Raw genomic sequence first — 19,686 nt, forward strand, 5'->3', positions numbered from 1 at the left:
CTATCAACACCTAGTTCCTACAACATTATCTTAGTTTTGTTTTTAAAAAGTGCATTGCAATTAGAAGCACAGAATTGTAGAGCCAAGAAGGACACTATTGAATTATCACCTATTTTACTAGAGAGAAACTGAGGCCGCAGAATTTGACTGATCTAATATCCTCTGTTATTTTTGGCACTCTCTATAACTTGTAAAAAACTCAAGGGCAGAGACCACTAGTCTTACTCATCTTTGGTGTAATGCCATAAGGCAGTGATTCTTAACCAGAGCTTCACCTGGAGAGGTTAAAGGAAAGGAGGAGGACGAGGAAGAGGAAGGAAAAGAGAAAGGGTAAGAAGAAGAAGAGATGCCCAGGCTCCACCCAATCCAATGAAATAAAACTCCGGATTAAACTTACAAAGTAGATATTTGTTAGATAAGCCAATATTGGTATTAAAATAGATAAGCCAAGCATGTTTACTATGTGCATAGGGTTGGGTACCATGCTAAGGGGTGAAGGAATGTCCATTACTTAAAACAGCATGCTTCAAGGATGGCTTACAAGACCAGTCTCATGGACCAGGGCCCTTTCCACCTGGATATTCACTTGTGATATTTCTTCTTCTTTTTAAAAAATGTTTCTCTCTCTCTTGGGCTGGGGATGTGGCTCAAGCGGTAGTGCGCTTGCCTAGCATGCATGTGGCCCAGGTTCAATCATCAGCATCACATACAAACAAAGATGTTGTGTCCGCCGAAAACTAAAAATATATATATATATTAAAAAAATTCTCTCTCTCTCTCTCTAAAAAAAAAAAAAAAATGTTTCTCTCATTAGGTAAAGAAGAAATATGTTCATGTCTCCCAGGATCCCAAAACCAGACATGCAATGGTTTCAATGAATAATGAAAGAGGGCTATTTCATATTTTTCAAGATTTCAAATCAATCTAAATGACCTTTGGGTTCATTTGACCTAGTGCTGAGACACAGTTCCCTCTTGTATGTAGTGAATCAGCCAGACTTCTGCTACTGTTTTATCACTATGTTCCAGAAACCATGCTAAATGATTTACTTGTATTGTTTTATTTCAACCTTGTAACCACTCTTAGAAGGAGCAACTGCAAGGGAAGCCATTACATAGCTGAGGAAAGCAAGGACCAATAAGTCAGAGGGAACGCCCCGCGTTGGCACCACCAGTACTCATAACTAAGTAAGGCTGGCTCCAAAGACCACGTCCTTCTTGTCTCTACAATTCTAATCACAATGTATACTGTACACTGGACACCCTCCAGCAGATCCACCCACCTCAAATCCCTTTTGGGAAAAGACATGATATAAATAATAAACAGAAAGATAAATACATGCACGCAAACATATTGTGATTCACCCACACATTTGTTTTTAAATGAATTGTTCTGTTTGTCCTCAGATGTAATCATTGTGGTTTGTAAATTCTGCCCCACTTAAAAAAAAATCACTCTTTTTTATTATCTGGCTGCACAATATTCTAACAAGTTGATGCGTCATAATTCACTTAGCCATTCCCCTGTTGTTGGACATCTGGGCTCATTCTAATTTTTCAGTATTAGAGATTATGCAACAGTGAGTATCTTCAGGTTCAAAGCTTCATGAAAAATCTGTTATGTCATCGAAAAAAATATGGTGACACAACAGGAGTGAAAACGTGGGTGTCAATTACAATTACAATGTTTTGGGAAAGAGGATGTATATAAATAGGATGGGAAGACAGGAAACACTCATTGGTCTAGAAGGTTATTGTTTGTTTCTACTTTTTAAATTTTCCTTTAGCAGTGTTATTCTATTATTTTACTTGGTATAAAAAAATGGTAAAAGCAAAGAGTACCATCATCAGTGTGTTTGAAACATCTCTCCTCTGCAGATGTTCTGAGAGCAGAGAGGTATATTTAAGAGTCAGTGATCTTGATTTCTTCCAGACAGAGCCTAGGAGGGAGCTGCTTAAAGCTGAAGCCATGTCTTATTAACCCACGACATTCCAGAAAAACACACTGTTCCAGAAATCTACAATGTGCATTAAATGAATAAAAGCAAAGGATTTCAGAGCTTGAAGAGGCCTCAGAAGTCATTTACTCAAACACTATCTCCCATTTTATGGCTAGAGAGCCAAGGGGTCTTGCTCAAGATTCTTCCGCATGTTATCGCCCAAGCCAGAGCTGACCCCAATCTTTCGAAAGTCTCCTCCAATTAGAAGAGCTGGATGGTCAGCAGATTTGCTCAATGAGAACCAGGAAGTATCAGTCCTTCACCAGTCCAACACAGGATGGGTCTGGCTGAGTGACTCAGGCTAATGCACATTATTATGCATGTTGAGTATGTTGTGTGGTTAGTCACAAATCTATCCTGGACCCATATGTCCTGCAGCCTCTAAGCCGCTATCATGACAAATTGTCCTGGGCTGTGGCATCTGTTTTCTTCACATATAGCACTTGGTTTGACTGTGCCCAAGATGTTGACAGAAGGACATTTTTCAACCCAGAATCCATTACTGAAGGGCAAACTCTCAGCCTCTTCAGTCTGTCTGCACTCTCCTAGGACAGTCTCCGACTCCTTTCTTTACCCTCCTATAGGGGGCAGAGTTCTAAAAGAGTCCCCAAGTGTCCCAGCTCTGTCTACACTGTATATTTCCCTTTCATGAAAGTGAGAAGGATTGAGAATATGATATTGTTCAATGATTATATTATACAACAACAGTGAAGATATTTTTCAGATGTAAAAAAAAAAAGTCAGTTGATTGAGTTCATCACAAAAGAATTTATTCTGGGCGGCCCTGGCCAAAGCAAGTGAGCCCTGATAGACACGGGGATTTGAAGTAGCAGAGTCAGTGTGTCATGCCACCCTACCCGTCTTGAGCTATATTGTGGACTACTTAGGGGGGAAATCATGTCACGGGGCTTGAGAGAGGCTTCTAAGAGCTCAGAGCGGAGCCTGCTAGCAGGAAAACAGACATATCCCTTACATCTCTGCAAGGAAACGGTTTCTGTTAAGAACTAAATGAGCTTGGGGGAGGACCCTGCATCCCATCTGAGACTGCAACCCTCACTGACAACTTGACTTCAGCCTTGTAAGACCCTGAGCGGAAAACCCGGTTATGCCTCGACTGGACTTTGGACTTACAGCCCAGATTTGGTTGGCAAATGTCTCCACTTGGATGGCTCCAAGACACCTCAAGGCAGCAGCTCTGAGACTCTGGTCATTCCTTCCTCTACTAAAAACCTCCTCACGCCGCCTTCCCCAGCTGTGATCCTCTCCTGCGCTGGAGACCCGTACTCATCGTTAGCAGTCCTCAGTGGCTCTTCTTCTTACAGCCACTCAGGCACTGTGCTCAGCCACTTGCACTTTTAGCATATTCCTGATCTCCACCCATCCCGTGCTCACCCAGAGTCCCATGCGACCTCCTATCTCTTCTCCATGCCTCTAGTCTCTCCTTGTGATTCCTCTGTACTATGCAAAGGGTGACCTTCCTGAAACCGAAATAAGATGAAACAGGAAACAAAGACATGGATGAGCCTCTGTTTATCACTGGGCCACTTTTAAATTTGTCCTTCTCATAGAAGCCTTAATACTGGTTCCCTGAAGATTCATTTCATGATTACCCCCTTCGTGAGATTGATTCCTCCTTTTTTACTCGAGGCGTTTCTCAGTTTAGAATGATATACTCGTGTATGTGCTTATTTGTGAAAGACTCTCTTCCTTTCCTGTTGCCCTGGGATGATATCAGCCAGCTTCTCAAGCGCAGCCCATTATTAGTCTATTTCCTGGCCTTTGGTGCCATAGAATTATCCACATTAGTTGGTGGAATAAATGAATGAACCTGGCAGGAAAAGCCTTTCTCCATCTGCCTCAGCTTCCCCTTCCCAGCCCTTTGCTCACCATCTCCCCACATCTTACACTCATAACCCGTGATACTGTGTAATCATCACAGAATCCCTGTAAGTTGAGATTGGCACCAAAAGTTTTGAGAGGAAGGATCTGAGAGTTGGGAAGATAAACTAACTTGCCTCAATCCACCCAAACCAAGAGCCAGGAATAAATGAGGTCACACCACACACACAGGCACCCCGCACAGCTCCTGGCTTGCAGCGGGCAAGTGTGGCCTGCAGTTTTTCCTCTTTGTCTGGGAATTTTTGCAAGGATAAGAGAATCCTGGCCATCCCACAGGACTGGGGAGAACAGGGGTGACAGAATGTTCTTGCTTGGGGCTGGGAGCAGAGAGTCGCAATCTCTCACTCTGAGGAACAGGAGGGGAAATCCTGCTGAGCCTAGTTGAAAAACAAGAAAGCGAGAGAGACTGATTATTCCTTCTCGCTGGTGTAAGCAACTAAAAACGACATGTTTGCTTTATTGTCTTTGGTCTCCTATTTGATTCCTGACAGCCGTCTCCCTCCACTCCATGCAAGGTTGGCAGGTGCTCAGCCAGTTGGCATCGCAAAGGAGCGGGAAGCACTGAGAACAATTTAAACAATATTTCAGGGACCGTCAGGCCTTGGAAAGGGGTTTTTTGAAGTTGGCTGGCTCTCTCCCTGCATTCAGGGAACCCTCATTTGCTGAGACTGCTTGATGTTTCTGCAGGTTTGGGTAGAGGTGGTCCAGAAGGGACCTTTAAGAGAAAGAAAGTCAGTATCCATTTCCTCTGAGGTTTGAGGAAAGGGAGAGAAGAGAGACATCAGAAAGAAGTTTTTAAAGCCCCTAACAATTTCTGAATACATAATTTTTCTCTTCTTTGTCTCATTAAATAGGGCCAAACGCTGGCGTAGATCAAAGCTAGTTTCTGCATTTTACTGCTCTTTCAGTAAAAGGAATTCAAATTCCCAATCTCATCTCTGAGAGGGGGAATTAGAATTTTCCAGTAGCCTGTGCTAGCTACTGGAACCCTCTGGAGTAAGGTTTCAGATGACTGCAAATCACAGCCAGCCAGCTACCAGGACCAGAGCTCTGAATGGGAAGGATGGAGAAGAAAACTAAGGTTCTCCTAGGGAACCACTCTGGGGTGTCGTGAGAAGTGTTCGGAGTCAACTGGAATGCAGTTCAAACCTCTGCCCTACGACTATTTTCTACCTGTTATGGTGTAGATATGGTTTGTGACCTTGAAGAAATCATTCTGCCCAGTTCCAGTTTCATTTTTTAGACTGTGAAGACAAGGACCATAGCTGATTTTGTAGGGAGATTAGAGAGTGTACAATGGATCTGGCACAAAAGTGACATTCAATAAATGGTTTCTATCAGCTGTTTAATTATTATTCAAGTTCCTGGCTTGGGTAAAGGAAGATATACTTGATAGGAATGCAGAGCCAGAAGAACAGGAACGCACTATTGACTACGTCAAGGAAGCTATAAAAGGGTGGTTTTAACCCTGGCTGCAAATTAGGATTTTATACCAAGAAGCACCCTCCTTGCCCAGATATTCTCATGTAATGGGTCTGAGGAAAGTACACTGTAGTTTTTTAAAGCTTTCCAGATATTCTCACATAATGAGTCTGAGGAAAGTACAGTGTAGTTTTTTTTTTTTTTTTTTAAAGCTTTCTGATTCTGAGGTGCATTTAGGCTAAAGAACTACCTAGCCCCGACAGTCCTTCCTCCATACACAGGAGGATGCCTTTCCTGATCCTGGCTCTGATCTGATCCCGGTTCCCCAAGTGGGGGGCATCAGAATGTCCAAACTCCTATCTGGCTTCTCCAGATAATCTTGTCATCTTCTGCTTCTGAAAAGGGACTCTCTACCAGGGGTCTTGAACTTTGTGGTTTGCTTCGTCTCCCCCTGCCCACCACATACCTTATGCATAATCCTCCAAGGAATATTCTGGATTGCTTGGACTATTTGTAGAGAATAGTTGTAGAATCCTAATCAGAGGCTAAATTCTTACTTAAAAAAAATTTTTTTTAGTTATAGATGGACACAATACCTTATTTATTTTTATGTGGTGCTGAGGATCAAACCAGTGCCTCATATATGCCAGGCACGTGCTCTACCACTGAGCTACAGCCCAGCCCAAATTCTTATGTCTTACCAACAATTCTCCCCAGCAGTGTGCCAGTAATTGTTTCACAAATGGCTTTCTGAGGGAGAAAAGTGGACACTTCCATCTTGTGCATTCACCAATTTCCCTGGTGCAAACACCTCCACCATGATTGATCACATGCTACCAATGTGAGATCACTTGTTGTAGAGTTGGGAAGCAATGGCCATAGTTGGCTCCCACAAACTGGGCTGCCCCTTGTCCTATGTTTTTATACCTGTTATTGTTTAGATATGAGGTGTCCCCTAAAAGCTTGAGACAGTGCAAGAATATTCAGAGGTGAAGTGATTAGGAGAGTTGTGACCTAAGCAGTGAATTAAACCACTGATATGGGTTAACTGGGTGGTGACAGCAGCCAGGTAGGGTGTGGCTGGAAGAGGTGGGTCACTGGTGGCATGCCTCTGGAGTATATATTTTGTCTCTGTTGAGTGGAGCTCTCTGCTTCCTGATTGCCAGATCCAGAGCTGCTTTTCTCCTCCATCCATTTCTGGAAACATTATGTTCCATCTCAGGCCCAGAGCTACGGAGTTGGCTGACCATGGACTGAGACCTCTGAAATGACAAGCCAAAATAAACTTTCCTCCTCTACATTGTTCTTGTCTGACCATCTGGACACAGCCATAAGAAAAGCTGACTAACACCCTGACCAAATACAAGGAACCCCACTGGCTGGGCGTGCTCTGGGAGGCTGGTCCCATAGATGCAACCTCTGTCCTGTAGTGACTAACTTCTCAGTGATGGAGCTGGTGGGTGCTGACCATTCCTATTCCTATTGTCAACTGCTCCCAGGCTGCCCCCCACTCCTGGAGGGGTGACAGAATGGGCACTAGGAAGTTTACAAAGGTCTGATCAGGCGTCCTGCACAAGCACAGGAATTTTCCTCCCTGGTACTGAGTTGCCAAGTATATACCTCTGCTAGGCACCGTAATATGCACATCAGGATTTATCTCATAGATCCTTATAATGGGCTGACCAGATTGTGAAACCCAACTAGAATTCAAATCCCAGCTCCTTTTATCTCATTGTGGAATCAGATAAACGAACCCTCAAGTTTCTATTTCCTCATCTGAAACATGGAGACACAAATCATCCCTTATCATGGTATTATTGAAAAACCACATGAGATGATGTATTTAAAAGGTACAGACCAGTATAGAGAGAATTCAATGACACAAAAGTGGTCTCTTTGGTTCCTTTCCTCTTCCTCCCTCCCGGCTGTGCCCATTTCTATCATGGACTCTCAGAATGGTGTCATGGAGAAGGACTTAGCGTCAGGTTCCACCTGGCTGTTTCACAGATAGAAAACAGATGTCGAAAGCTGTGCTGGACACGTCATAACCAAACCAGAGTGTACCCAAGATGACAACCCAAGTCTCCAGACTTCCAGAACTTGTGCGATCCTCTCTTGGGTGGCTCTTTCTCCCTCTGTCCCTCATTCCCTTCTTTCTTTGCAGGCTCATGTGGCACCCGCCCATGCTGACTCTACCCTGCCAAACTTACCCCACCTTCCCTGTGCCCATGACCACCACCTTGGATATCCAGTAAAGCCACCCCATGAGGTCCCATTATGTTCACAGTGGGGCCTCTAGCGCATTGTCTGGAGCCCACAGTCATGTTGTCTCAGTGGGGATCCCCACTGTGCAGGGAAAAGCTGCTCAACTTGTTGCATGTCTCTGAAACCACTCCCTCCCTGATGACCCTGAGCTCTTCCAGGTCAGTCTGGTGAGAAAGGATTGAGCTGTCTGCAGTGTTTCTTCTTTCCTGAGAAGCAGGTCCTAAGGGTGTGCCCTGCAGGCTGGCAAAGGGCAGCCAGGAGATGAGCCTGTGAGAAAGTTTATCCTCGGCCAAGAAGCAGAGGGCACGGAAAGTAAAAGCTATATCACAATGTTCCCCAGAAGTCAGGACCACCAAAATCCATGTTCCCACCGTGGAAATGTGAGTTCTTTTCCTTTTCTACTAGCAAAATCAATTTGTGGGTCATGCTAGGAGGAGGCCATGAGCTGTGTGTGAACTGCACACGGATACATGGTGCCAACTCACTGTACTCTGGGCTGGCACCACGGCTAAGTGCGCTTTGCATATATTCCTCATTTAGTCCCCTCAATGTCCTAAAGGGGAATAGAAAGGCCATTACTAGACTTGTCCTGCTTTCACCAGGAGAACCTGAGGCCCGAGGAAAGCATGTGGCCATAGGTCATGCCACTAGAAAATGTCAGAGCAAGGATTTAAACCCCTGCCTGCTGATCCCAAAGTCTGTGTACAACCTAGAAGGACCACTATTTTCTGAAAGTATTTGTTTGCAAATAACTTCAAACTTGTGAAATTGTTACAAGAACAAGAAAAGTACCAAGAGCACCTGTATGATCTTTTGTCCTGCTTCACCTCGTGAATATTTTGCCCCATTTGATTTTTGTCCTTTAAGGAAACAAGACCTTGGTGAAAATGCTTCCCTTCTCTAAGCCTTGGTTTCTGTGTGTACACCAAGGAAAAGTCGATGGATTATCTGTAGGACTGAAGAAACCCTGTGATCGGATAAGTCCCTTTTTTCAGAAGTAGGCAACTTTGTCAATTCTCGAGACATGGCTACCTACCCTTTCCAGCCTCATCCCCTGTCATTCAAACAGACACACACTTGGGGATAACTCAGCGCACCATGTACCCTCAGCACTCCCACCTTGGCAGGTACTGTTCTGCAGAACTCTCAGCTTATATTTCAGAGCCGTCTCCAAACATGAATCTCTGGCCTCCTCTGCAGAGATTGATGTTCTAGACACAGCTGGAACTTTCCCTCACATGACCTTTTCTGCTGAAATTGTATTAAACTGTGTGTATGTATGTGTGTGTGTGTGTGTGTGTGTGTGTGTGTGTATAAGAGAGGAGGCACGGGAGAGGAGGGAGACAATTCATAAAGAAATTATTCACATATCCATGTCTTCACATAAAGTTTTGCTTAAAATGCAAGAGTTCTTATCTCAATAGAAAATCCTAGTTTTAACTGCCAAACTTAAAAAAAAATTAACCAGTGACATTTGTGCCCCAGTTCTCTCTACCAAGGAACTCATCATCAAGGTTTAGAGGATGTGCATGGGAACGGGAATCAGAATATCTGAATATTTAGAACTGTCTGGGCAACAATTAGATGAAATGAAAAGAGTAAGGTCCAGAGAGGGATGGAGAAATGCCTAAGGCCACACAGCGGCAGGCCAGAGCTGGGATGGGAGGCCCATGCTGGGTGCTCACACTGCTAAAACAACCCAGCAGCTGTAGCTGTTCTATCTCCTGCTCCATATTGTGCCTGGGGCTGGACCCACCATCTGCACATCTCATCTGAACCTAGTGATACTCTAGCTGGCCCTTATCAGCATCACTTCTGTGTGAGCTGCATCATCAAGCCCCAGGATATTATAATCACCTTGAAACCCCATTTTCCACACAGCCCACCATCATGCTTGCCAAGGTTGTTTATCCCACAAATACAGATGAACTGGAGTGGGCTTCAGTCTTGATGATGTGACATAAACATCCTTCTGTGACTCATAGGAAAACTGAGGACCTGAGAGGGCACAGGCCTGCCAGGGGCCACGAGACTAGTTAGCAGTGAGGTATAGACTTAAGAACACACCTCCTGACTTCTGAGTCCTGCGTTCTTGGTGCTATTCAGTGCCATCTACCCAAGTAAGCTATCTTATCAGTGAGTTCATTAGTTAACTCTGCAGAATACCATCAGAATGAACACATCTGAAACAAGTGTTAGCCTGGATGGTTATTTACATGACCGGATACAAAACTCTGCTTGATAAAATAGGCTCTTTAGGCAGCATATTCAATATGATATGAATTTGGACTCATTTCACAAAGCAATATGAAATTTCAAGCATGCTTCCTGGACCAGGTATGGGCTACCTATATAAGGTAAGGGATTTAGGGCAAGAGTCAGGTAACTATGACCTACAGGTAAAATCTGGATACAGGAAACAAAGATACAGGAAACAAAGATACACTGATGTGTGTTCATTCATACTGTTGTCTACGGTGGCGCTCAGGGTATAGTAGCTGTAAGGTTCCAGAGGAGACTGGCTGGCAGACCAGAGAAGATTTACTAACTGGCCATTTACAGAAAATATTGCTGATCCCTTATTTAGGAAATTACACCAATACCCACAAATTGATCCTTTAGCCTCTGTTTCTCAGTCTTTGTCTCCCCTCCATCATCCCTAACTTGCCATGGTGATTACTGCAGTTCTCTGCCTTGAAATGAAGTTCCACCTGGACACACCAAACACCTTCACAAATAATCCCAATTCTCTTACCTTTTCAAAGTACCTGAGGCATAGGGAAATCATGGGTGCTCCCAGAGAATATCATAAATTTTATTTTTTTAATAGATCCTATGGGTGAAAATGAGATTTCAGCTGATTTTAGCCAGAATACTTTAAAGGGAAAAGGAAAATGAAATGAAATAAACATTTATTGAACACCTTTGAGTAAGTTCTAGAACTTTCTTTATCTACATTTTCTTACTCTGAGGTCAGAGTTGACAACTCTATTTTATACAGAAGGAAAAACCAAGAGGTTAAAAGCCCATTTAAAGCCAAGTAAAGGGGATGAGTTAAGGTCAGAACTCACAGCCATGTCTGGATGAATGGAGCACTAGTTCTCTCATGGTACATGCTAAGAAAGAGAGCCATGTACAAAAACCTATCCGCCATCATTAGCCCTGGTGTATTCTTTTCTGCCATGGAGCCTTCTGGCATTTTTACGTCTCTCTCAGTGACAGAGGTTCCATTGATGTTCCAAGAATCATGGCAGAGTAGAGTTTTCAATATCAGCACTCAGATCCACAACCAGACATGTCCCTCAATGGTGGCCTTGCAGTGGACAAACGGGAACCTCAGTGGTGTTCACCAGGAGCAGGAAGAAGAAGGGGAGAGGAGTCCCTCTTCCACCAATGGGAATGGAGAGAGAGAAAACAAGAGGGGCAGACAGGAAAGCAGCATCCGCCTGAGCACTATAATCATCCGACATTCTTGCAGATGTGTCTTTCATTTTCTCATCATTCATTCATTCAAAAATAGTAACCCATCCTTATATTTGGTGTCAGGGAATAGAAATTTGAGCACAGTCTATCTGTTCTCATCAAATTTCCAGTTCAGTGGAGGACACAAACTTAACCCAGAGAACATATCAGTAAATGTCAACTTTCTGTGGTGATGAGGTTTACAAAGGGAAAGCATCACAGAATCTGGTATGGAATGGAATAGGGAAAGTAAGAGAGGTATGGGATGACTTTACAGAAGATGCCATTTAAGTAGAGATCTCAGTGAGTGGGGGACCAGTCAAAGAACAGGAGAGAGTTCTAGGAGGGAGCGTTTGCAAAGATTCTGGCAGGAGCCCGGGGGAGGCGGGGTGGGGGGGCAGATGCTGGGAGCAGGAGTAGAGAGGGCCCTGGGTGGAGAGCCAGAGCAAAACCAGGCGCACTTGAAGGTGTGGTAAGGAGCTCACATTGCATCCTAAATGTAAAGGACGGTACTGAAACTTCTAACATAATCCCTACATAAGCTTTTAAAAAGTAATCACTCTGGCTGCAGGATGGAGAATGAGATGTAATACTACAAGTGAGATCATTGTTAAAGGGTGTTGGGAAGTTTGGAAGCACAGGATCTTGGTGGCAAGGACTAGAGTGGCAGCAGAAGAGAGAATTTGTCCACAGGAGTCAAAGTTATAAAGGAGGTCATGGTGATTTTGTTTAACCTTCACAATCACTCTGTAAGGGTAATTTTAGAAGTGTGAATGTTGAGACTGTTGGCTCATGTCAGGAATTGGCAAATCTCTGTCTGAGATCTTGGTTACTTTCTAGTCTCAACTCTATCAGGGCACCCTTCCCATATTAGCTATCATTCTTCCATCTCTCTTTGCACAAAGCAGGGGTAACCAAAGTGCTCAGTTCTACTCGTCACGCTTTGCCTTCCAAGGTCTTCCACCATCTTCCCCAACACTATGAAGCCCAGTGCAGGGTGCCTGGCAATAACCTAACCAGTGTTGACTGAGTTGCTCTTGAGCATCCTCTTAAACCTCTATTTAGAGATGGAGAAAGTGAGGCAGTCAAGGTCACACAGAAAGATGGAGGCACATTTAGGTCTAGAAGTCACTGTTCCTATCACTCTTGGATAACCCCAGAGACCTACATTCCTTCTGAGCACTTCAAAGATGGCAGCAATCCAATAAATGCCTTGGCCATTGCTACATGCTTTGAGATTGGGAATGACAGCTCAGATCCTACATTTCAGATAGAACTAAAGAGGACCCAGTGAATTGATATGGAGTCCCAAAATGCTATGGAATGATCATTCTTAATGCCTTCCTGGTGTTTCTATCCCTTTCTTCCCCACTTCCTTGCATTTCACATCTCATCTCCCCAGTGGGCTGACTTGCATGGCTCTCGGCAGACCACAGGGAACTGCTGACTCACCACATTTGCTAAGGAGCTTAGATGGCAGCGGCAGGGGTGGGGAGAGCACTGGGTGATAGGAGTCTACACAGGCCTGCAGGTATAAAGAAGAGGAACACAATCGGCATAGCTAATAGGATGACAAAAACCATGTTGTTGAGACACCCTCTCCAAAACAGAGAAGTAGGCATTGGGCCTGGCGAGAGGCAAACAGGATGCAAAGGGAGCTAGAGAATGGAAGCCAGGTGCACTTCTAGAGTAGGGGATTCTCACGGAGGCACAGCCAGTCCCATGGACACATAAGTGAGAAGGAACCTCAGAGACCAAATGTGACCAGCTCCCACCCTTCCACTCTCCATGTTTCAGAGAAGAAAACAGAGGCCTGGATAAGAGTGAGACTAAACTAAAGTTGAACAGTGAGGTGGAGGCAGATTTGAGATCCTTCTCCCTACACAGAGTTGATCCATTGATCCTTCCTCAGTGGATTAGCTCTGCCAAAACTTATTCTCTCCACGCCTAATTTCCCCCTGAAATGCTTTATGGATGGCAAATAATTCTACGCCTCAGAACGACCTCCTGGAGTGTCTAGGGTCACAGACCCTTCATGGAGGATCAGGAAGTCTGCAGAACTGGACATTGCACTCCTGAGTTCACTTGGCTGGGACAGAGGCTTTGCCGGGACCAAATTCACTATCTGTGCTCCACAAAATATCAGAGCAGCAGCAGTCGCAGCAGCAAGACCCATATCAGTAAATGTCAACTTTCTGTTGACAATTTCTGTTGACACCAAGGGCAATGTCAAGAATGGAACACCAAAGGCAATGTCAAGTGCCTGGGATCCTACACAAGGGTAGGGTAGTCACGCTAGGGAATCTAAACATGAAATGCCTTCATTCTTTCTCAGTTCCCTTCCTCCTTATATCCCTTTTCTTCCTATTCTATATGATAGAAGCTCTAAAAAAACAGGAGTTTTACAGTTGTCTCTTGGTTTGTGTCCCTAGTGCTTAGACAAATGGTTGGTGTTGAACAAACAGTTGTAGTATGTAAGGGGGGAGGAAGGAGGAAGGAAAGACACCAGGAAATATCTGGAAAAAAAGGAGGAAGAATATGAGAAAATAAGAGAAGATGATAAAAAGAAATAGAAATCACAAGAAAAGATGGGAATGAAGAGAAGAGGCAGTGATAGAGGATGGAAAGAAGAGGAGAGAAAATAGAAAAGAAATAAATCAAGCAAGCAAGTAAGCAAACCCCCCAGGATACTGAGCAGGAAGAGAAATAAGTGGCAGAAACGAGAGGTGGAGGAAGAGAGCGGTGCCGTTAGTGGAAAATAAGTGGAAGAGAGAGATGAAGCAAGCGGATTGGCATTCCGCTGGCAGCAGGGCCAGCGAGGGAGACAGGGAGGGTGTCACAGCCCTGTCGCCTGTCCTCACTATCCTGAACACAGTCTGGCCGTCTGGAGTGGCCGGAGGCACCAGGCCAAACCGTTTATCTCCTGTCCTGGGGCTTGCTTTTGCTTTTCTTTTTTAAGTTTAACTCCGATTTATGGGGGCCACGCTCAGTGATGGATGTTTTTCCAATTAGCTGTAAATAGCCCAGTCCTGTGAAGGAGACCCACTGACTTCCCCCAGCCCTCATCCTGGCTGCCGGATTGGGGGAGGGAGAAGACAGGTCAAGAATCATCGATCACCGACTTCTAAATCTCCAATGCAGCAAATTCCAGAAAGCTAAGGAGTGGGCAGGAGTGAGCGGCAGGCCCCATTATTCTAATGGCTGCAGAGGCTGCAAGCCCTTCCCAGGGGATGTGGAGATGGAAACACTCCCCATACAGGATTCTTTCCGTGAAGGCACCATGGACAGGGAGACAGGGATAGTCACAATGAGAACTGAACCAACATGAATAATGTCTACCTCATTTTGCCCCAGCCTACACAGGCATAAAACTTAATCAAAATCCATCTCCCAACTCCATAAGATAGTTGTAAAAGCCCACTTTACAGATGAGAAAACTGAGCCCAAAGAGGCTATGTGACCTATGCTCTTTGAACATCTCTGGTGAGTGGGTAAAGGGCATGAAGGAAGGCTGGTGGGGGTGATTTCTCTCCCCCTTTCCTGCCTCAGGTGCTCCAGTCTTGCTTAGCTGCCTTCCTTTCAGTAGTAGTCAGAGCCCATAGATGGCCCCATCATTGGCATGGAGAACATGTTTGCATTCCCAGAGTCTCTTCCAAACATGCAATCTCACACTTGTTGATTTCCTATTCTTATAAAATGCCAGGAGATGAAGAACTGGATTCACATTCACAGATGATTGCCTGAAATATGCTATGTTTTCATATATATAGCATGTTGAATCATCAGAGAACTATGGACCTTGGGTACAAAGGATAGTCCTTTATGGAGCTCTGCCCCAGCAATTTGACATCACCTGAATTTGACTATCATGATGAAAAATAATGCATCAATACTGATTTTTTTTTCTGTGCTTGGGATTGAAATCACACAGGCTAGGCAAATGCTCTATCACTGAGCTACACCTCAGCCTATCCCAGATGATATCTGTCGAAGATACTGTCTATAAACCCATTTAAAGTCTTGTTTATAGGGACCACCTTAAGGTCTTTCTCCCTGGTCAACATCATGTAAATGGAATTTTAAGAATAAATGCCCATTTCTCTCTCATAGATTCTGTACATTTTACTTATGAGTATATTTACCTTTACATTTTTCCTTCGAGGGATCTCTGAGTTAAGTCAGCAGTTCTTAAGAACTACATAACATGGTAGACATGGGGTACCTGGAATTAATCCAACCTGAATTTCAGTAATTATTCTTATTCCTGGTTTCTTTCAATATGATTAGTTATTTCATTTCATGTGTTGAATTTTTAAAAACTGCATAAATTAAAAAAACAATCTCAAGACCTTTGATAGATGATGTAGGACAAAATAAATAAAATAGAGAAGAGAGCAGGAAAAACAAAGGTCAATAGTCTGGCCAGGGTAGGAGACACCAAGCTCCATGTTAATCAGAATGGAGAAAATTTAGGTTTGTCACTGATCACAAAATCTGCTTCCACAAACTCTGGTTCTGGAACCTTCCCAAGGACTCTGTTACCTTTGCTGCGACGGCGACTGCGGTACTGCTCTGTGTAGAACGTCAGTTGTGTTTCATCGTCTGCTTCTGAACCTGAAGTCCCCTTGGTTCTCCCAAAGCTGATCCCCCCTGCAAGAAAGCACAATCCACCAGTGAGCCTCACAGACCTCCAGAAGCCTGATAAATCCCTCAACCATCTCACACACGGGCAGCCCCATCCCCAGACTTCTCTTCTTAAATCCCCAGTCACCCAGGAGTCAGCATGATTAATGGGAAGGAGTCCAGGGTCTGCAGTGAGGCGGAGCAGGGTTCCAACCACCGCTAGGCATCTTCCAGGCTGTGTGACCTTGAAGAGACACCTCACCTTTCAGGGCTTTCTCTCAAATAAGAGAAATACTGTTAACCTTGTGAGGTTTGCTCTTCAGATTAAAGAAGACAGAATATGTAAAATACCAGTCTACAGTGGGCCCTGAATCGTGGAGAGCTACTGTTGCTTTGCATGTGGAGCCTACCTCTAAAAAAATACACTCCAGGCAATAACTTAATTTCACACACATTTCAATCAAGGGCTTACTATATGCCAGGCCCAGAGCCAGACACTGGAGACACTGATAAATGTGACTCAGTCCTGGTGAGCCAGGGAATCATAAGCTAGTCAGACGGACAAATGGGATCCTTAGGAGCCTTAAACCTAATTCATGGCTTATGTTTACCACACAATGAGACACTAGGAATATGGAGGAGAGCAATTCATTTCAACATGAAGGACCTGGGAAGGTTTTATGGAGGAGTGAAGATTTAAGTCAGGACTTAAAGGATGGATGGGGCTTCAGTGGTAGAAAAAGGAGTTCCAAGAGGAAGTAATTGTGGAGCATCCCCGAGGATGGAGCCCATGGGCAGCTGGAGGCAACAGCAGGTCTTGTGCTGGCTATTAAGAACATGCTGGAGCCACACCTTGGCCATCCTTGAGTGCCAAGTTGAGGAGAAAGTGGGGGTGTGATTTTTATATTGGGTGTCAAAGAAGGTTTCAGAGAACGAGTGTGAGTTGATGAGGCCTGTGAACCAGCAGGAATGCTGTGAGGATGCCCAAGCCTAGATAGGTGCCAGGCAGGGAGAGCAGTGGAGAGGCTCAGTGATCCTTCGGGTGAAAGATGAGGGCTTTGGTGAGGGTGTGTACAGAGAGGATGAGGAGGAGGATGAGATTGGGTGTGGGAGGTGCTTCAGAGACAAGCACAGGGCACTGTGCAGGGAAAAAGGGTGATGTAGTCCTATACTAAGAACAGTTGATCACCTAGAATGAAAAAAGGAAGGCTGGAAGGAACTGATATTAAATAATTCTGATGCTAGGAATATGGATAATTATTATCTTTACTTTGAGTATTTTAAATTGTTTTTTTTTAAGGATGAGATATAGAAAGAGAGGGATTAAAAGATGGGCAAACTCTTTACCTTAAGGAGAAAGCAAAGATGAGTGTGCTTCTAAAAAGGTTGGGGGTGAGTGGGTGGGCAAGAGAGAATGGTTCGATTTTGAGGACTCTTTAATGGATGATGTTTTGGACATCTAAATAATAGGCTGTCTCTAGAAGGAGACTCAAGAATCCAGTAAAAGTGGTTATCCTGGGTGGAGAATTGAGTGGCTGAAGAGTGGGGATAGAAGGAGGCTACTTTCCCATGTAAATCCTTTGTATCTTTTGAGTCAAGAACTATGCCAACCCATCATGTACTTGAAAGTTCCACCTGAGGAAAAGAAAAGCATAGATTAGAGGAAAATGTTATTCAATTCACGAAAGAATTTACTATGTAATTTCCTCTGGTAGGGATTTGAAATGGCATTCAGTATACAGAAATTCCACTTGCAAACACATTTTCTGCAATACTGTTACTGCAATTCATTCTTTCCAGCAATGTTGTTATGCAATCTACTCTCTACCTAGAAGATTTGTGTACAAGATGGCATGCAATCCCCATCATGATATTCTCATAAGGGAGATGTAATTAACAAACTAGATAATAAAGAAAAGATAAAAGAACATGCTGGGACGTTAACTTGCCAAAAGTCACACCCCTGATAAGTGGGAGAGTCAGGATTTAGGGCTAATTTGTCTTACTCCATCTGGATTGTGTTTGTCTAGTACACAAATTACTTTCCTTGGAAGAACTCGAGCAAAAGCCTTGGGAAAGCAGATTGACTTCAAATGTCAAGGTACCTAGTTCTGTGTTATAAGCCTTGCATACATTATCCAAACTCATTATCAGTAAGAGGGAGGTATCAGTTTCTTCTTCTGTATAGTGGACACAACGAGGATTGGAAAAGGAAAGTAATTTTTCAATAATGAGTGAAGCTGGATTTTGAAAACAAGGAGGACTGATGGCTAAGTTCAAATTTTGAATCTCTTGCTATGGTACCTTTTGGTTTAATGCTCCATAAAATGGAAAGATGAGTTATCATCCCCCTGACACCTCCCTCAGATAGCAAACAAACAGGGAAATCCAAGGACAAAAACAGCTGTTCTTTGTCCACACATGGGTCATCAGGAATGGTCTTATGCACACCTCCACCATCTCCTACAAATAAAGGGGGAAAAAAGGGAAGGAAATAAAAGGAAAAAAAATGTGCATGAAGGGGTGGAAGAGGAAGGAAGATTTTTGTTTACCTGTGCATAATTCTCAGCCAAGGGGAAAATAAAGGTGTCTAATCAAGCACTTCCTTGTGTACAGGAAGCATTTGTCATTCTTCCTGCTGCTCTCTGAGCAGGAGAGCAGGAGGGAGGGGCCTGTGCCTGTAGAAGTCCACCCAGACCCTTTCCACTGACCCTTTATAGCCACTCCCAGATTTTTAAATATTCTAGATAAATCCTCCCTCTAGACCTTCCTTGGGTCCTACATCCTTTTTACCTTTCCTCCTTTGACAAAACAAATGATCCACATTTTAGTCAGCTTTTATGCTATGACCAAAAGAACTGACCAAAACAATTTTAGAGGAGGAAAAGTTTATTTCAGGCTCATGGTTTCAGAGGTCTCAGTCCATAGATGGCCAACTCCATTGCTCTGGGCTACTGCTGAGGAAGAATGTCGTGGTGGAAGAGTGTGGTGGAGGAGAGCAGCTCAGGACATGGCACCAGGAAGCAGAGAGACTCCTTCACTGTAGACAAAGTGAAGCCCCCAAGGACCCACCCCCCTGCAGCCACACCCCACCTGCCTACAGTTACCAACTACTTAATCCCTCTCAGGGGATTGATGCACTGATAAACCCAATCAGTTTATTTAGGACTCTCATAACCCAATCACTTCACCTCTAAATTTTCTTCCATTGTCTCATATGTGAGCTTTTGGGGGACACCTCATATCTAAACCATAACAACCTACTATGCCTTTCCAACAGTTAACAAATGTGGCCTATAGGATTCAGACAGTTATTTCCCTTCTGGGACAGTCTAGTGTGGGTGTCAAAAAGGTCACCAGGCAATTCCAATAAGAACAGCTAACACTAGCACAGCACTGTCTCTCTTGCAGGCACTGTTCTAAACCCTGGAAGCACTCTGTCTTGTCTTCCTAAGAACCCTCCGGGGTAGGACACTCCTTTCATTTCCATTGGAATGGATGAGAAAATAAAGTTGAAGGGAAATGAGCAGATTCACACAGCTGTAAGAGGCAGAAGCACAATTCAAACTCTGCCAGTGGATGCAGAATCTACTCCATCTCTGTGCTAGGGTATGATAAAATATGAGTGAACAGCTCATTTAATGTCCATAGTCATCCCTGAAAGGGTGGTATCATCAACCTTGTTTTACAGACCAATAACTGTCTCACAAAGGTGATGTGAGGGAGTAAATGGCCAAGCTGGAGTAACAATTGGGTCTGTTACTTGCACTGTCTCATAGCTAATATGAGACAGCTGGAAGAGAAAGAAGAGTGTGTGTTTGTGTGTGTGTGTGTGTGTGTGTGTGGTGTGCATGTGTGCACACAAATGCCTGATGAGTTAATCACTAAGGACTAGCCAGTCTATTTCCTGATTCCATTACAAGGACACACATTCCCCTTCTTCCTGTTCTTCCCCTGAGTTTTGCAATGGTGTTTATTATAGCAGCTCTGATTAAGTTCAGCAGGATCCTAGTGAT

The 19,686-nt window shown here is 44.0% G+C and overlaps 1 protein-coding gene across 4 annotated transcripts in view; it reads right to left on the minus strand.

Annotated features, from left to right (window-relative positions):
* Positions 1–19,686, minus strand: part of Astn2 (astrotactin 2) — an 837,958-nt gene that overhangs the window by 535,893 nt on the left and 282,379 nt on the right. For all 4 annotated transcript variants that reach the window (XM_078048074.1, XM_078048075.1, XM_078048073.1 and 1 more), the window contains one exon: positions 15,590–15,697. In XM_078048074.1, coding sequence (XP_077904200.1) covers positions 15,590–15,697 — 108 coding nt within the window. The remainder of the gene's footprint in view (positions 1–15,589; positions 15,698–19,686) is intronic.

Source organism: Ictidomys tridecemlineatus, chromosome 4 (assembly GCF_052094955.1).
Source record: "Ictidomys tridecemlineatus isolate mIctTri1 chromosome 4, mIctTri1.hap1, whole genome shotgun sequence".
Lineage (NCBI taxonomy): Eukaryota > Metazoa > Chordata > Mammalia > Rodentia > Sciuridae > Ictidomys > Ictidomys tridecemlineatus.